A 3229-nucleotide genomic window follows, 5' to 3' on the forward strand; every position below is an offset into this window, starting at 1 on the left:
AGGTTTCAGCTCTTTTACTTCAACACTTTTGTTGCAACAAATTTAAAAAGTTTTTATATTTATTTATTAGGAAGGCATTCATTTTAGCAAATTATTGCTTGTGAATTTTTAAAGTCTGTTTTATTTAAAATTAGTAAAATAATTATAGTTTTTTTTACTTTGGTTTTTTCTTCTGATTTATTTCGTTTAATAATACCACGAACAGCCTCGTTTTTCTGATGCTTTAAATGTATACATTCTATATTTTCTATAAAAACAGACTGTTCGACAGTAGATCATATTAGTTTGAGACGTTGTTCCAAAATGTCCCAAACTAATTTCTTTCGTAAGACATGTCGCGAAATTACTGCAACTTTTACTTCAACCCTCGAAATCCTAGGGCTGTTTCCATTTGTTCACAAAACGATTAGACAAAACATTAAGGCCATAACAATTTTATTATGCATTGTCGTTATTTTGTTCCAAGCAACGATGTCAGTTATATTAGCGAAAAATGAAGCGTTGGTAGATTTAGCGGATAGATGTTCCGTTTTTGGCTGCCTCGTTCTTTGCATCCTTAAAACGTATTTATTTTTCACTAAAGCCGCAGACTATCAGCGTCTTCTGGAATACTTGGGCGACGATAGTTGGATTCAAGAAGACAAAACTCTAGAAACAGTTTACGAAGATGTTATAAATTACTACTTTAAAATATTTAAATTAGTAAATATTTTCTTGTGTTTCATTGCTGGTACAGCTTTCAACGTCTTTATACTTTCGCCGCTTTTGATAATGGGTTATAATAAACTATCTAAAAAAACTGACTACAACCGCATTTTACCGTTTGATCTTTGGAATGTGGTTGACAAAGAAATTTGGTTTTGGGAAATTTTTATCCATGAAAGTTTAATGCAAGGAGTTGTCGTCTTTGTCTTCTATGCGTATGATGCAGTAAACTCAGCGGCGATTTTTCAAATCTACATTCACTTGAAATGCCTTCAAACGGCATTTTTAAATTTAGTTTCAGAAAAAGATAAAACCCTCATGGAAAATTTATCTCGAGACGATGTGAAAGTCAAAGAATTATCAAAGAAAATATATATTCGACTTTGTACGTTGGTCAAGAGATATCTAAATATCATCAGGTAAATATATTGTTTATTTTTTTGGATTAAAAAAAAAAAAACAAATCAGATGAATTAAATGAGTACATTTTTGTTGCAGGATGTGTAGATTATTTGAAAATCTTGTAGGTCCGGTGCTGATTTTGAATTTTTTATTTGGATCTATTTTCATATGCTTAACAGGATTTATCATTTCAGTGAGTAAGATTTTTTTAATAACCTTTTTATTATAAATATAAATTACCAATATGTTTAATAATTATTCGTACGTTATACTCTTTTTTGAACCAACTAAAATATGTAGTTTTTATATTCTTTAGGTAGTTGAAGATATACATAGGAAATTGAAATTCATAGCAATCTTTCTAGCCATGTTGACAATTATATTTGATAACTGCCTTTTTGGACAACACCTTATTAATTTGGTAAGATTTAAAACAATTTTAATGATACAAAAATAAAAATATATAAATAATTAATTTAAACGTTTGCCGCATGAAATAAAGATTTTTGGAAATCAAAATGTGCCTAATTTTATAATCTTGGATGCATGCTTGATCTTTCAAGTAGTTTAACAATCACATTTTATTCATTTAAATATACATATTTAGTCAGTAAATTTTCAATTCAAACTTTGCTATCTTTCGAGAAATTTTTCGTGTTAAAAATATGTGGTTAAAACGAAACCTGTTCACGTATTTATATTTTATTTAACACGATTCTACCAGTTACACATGATCACATTTATTTTCTTCAAAATAAAACAAAACCGAGTTTTTGGGTTATGTTTTCAATAATTCATTTGTTCTAGAAATTAAAGTCGAAAAATTGAAAATACTCATTGATGGAACATGTCTTAGCCAACTCTACAGAAGAGCGAACTATTTGTTTAATTGAATGAAAAATCTCATATTTAACTTTTTTTATTTATATTAGGTATGAATTACGCTAACATAATGGCAAATATGAGATTTTTACTAAAAATTAAAAATAAATAAATTGGCCTATCTGTAAAGTTGGTTACATGTTTGCGCCGTCTATATTTTTTTTATTTTATGTACATATATTTATAGAATATTCACGTAAAAGAATATTCTATAAATATATGAACAACTTAAAAATATCATTAAATTTTTGTATTTTTAGAGCGACTCCATTCCAGAAACGATTTACTCTTGTCACTGGTACGCGACAGCTACTTATGTTCAAAAGAGCATTTTACTTATTTTGCTTCGCTCCCAAAAAGCGCTTCGATTTTCGGCTATGGGTTATGTCGACATGAATTGCATTACTTTTACAAACGTGAGTATTAAGGTTTTTTAATTCTAGTCATGGAGTTTCTTTTTTTTTTATTCGGTCTAATAAATGCGTGTGCCTTGGACAGCCAGAATGACGAATGCATCGACACAGGAAAAGCTTCATTTTACAACTCGTCTATCAGAGGTGCGTTTGACAAGGATACAGTCTTTCTTTGGACATATTGCTAGAGCCAGACAATTTAGAAAAAGCAATAATGTCTGTCCGAGTTGAAGGTAGGAGAAGCCGGGGTTAATCCCATATAGATGAACTAACCAAATAAAGGTGGCTACGAGGCTAAAATTTGATGAGTCAGTTCGTCGGGCTGAGAACAGACTGGAGTGGAACTGACCAATCAGAAGTGTTCATAGTGATCACGATCCTCAGCATTGAGAGACCGACTTGGAAGAAGAAGAAAAAAAACTGTTTCCCGCATTCACCTCATTGAACACGTTTCTCTTGCTACAATTCGCCACAAATAAATACAACATAAATGCGTCAAATATTTTATTTGGTTTCAGCTTGCAAGTACTTCTTGGTCCTACTTCAACCTTCTGAGGCAAAGGTACAAAAAATAAAAATCGATGAATTAGTCTAGGTAATTTTTTTAAAAAATTTAAATACGATATGCATGTTGTAACGGTCATAGTCCGCTTGCCGTCACAGATGTAATTAATAATATCATACTACCAATCTTTGAATTTTTCCTATGCCGAATACGTGTCTACGAATGCGGCTTATTTAAGCTTTTTTTCGTGGCAAAATGTAAGCGGAACGACAGCACGCCCAAAGAAATGGAGCTACCTTGAGTGATTTTAAATACTTTTATT

General features: G+C 30.8%; 1 protein-coding gene across 1 annotated transcript; it reads left to right on the forward strand.

The window, feature by feature from the left end:
• Positions 1–771: 771 nt before the first annotated feature.
• LOC148279310 (odorant receptor 13a-like) lies at positions 772–2977 on the forward strand. The gene is made up of 5 exons (XM_088230142.1): positions 772–1124; positions 1204–1300; positions 1424–1528; positions 2250–2405; positions 2921–2977. The coding sequence occupies exons 1-5, from the start codon at positions 772–774 to the stop codon at positions 2975–2977; spliced, it is 768 nt and encodes a 255-aa protein (XP_088086268.1).
• Positions 2978–3229: the final 252 nt, after the last annotated feature.

This window comes from Micrasema longulum, unplaced genomic scaffold (assembly GCF_059751315.1).
Source record: "Micrasema longulum isolate JH-2025_06_02 unplaced genomic scaffold, ASM5975131v1 h1tg000732l, whole genome shotgun sequence".
In the NCBI taxonomy this organism is placed as follows: domain Eukaryota; kingdom Metazoa; phylum Arthropoda; class Insecta; order Trichoptera; family Brachycentridae; genus Micrasema; species Micrasema longulum.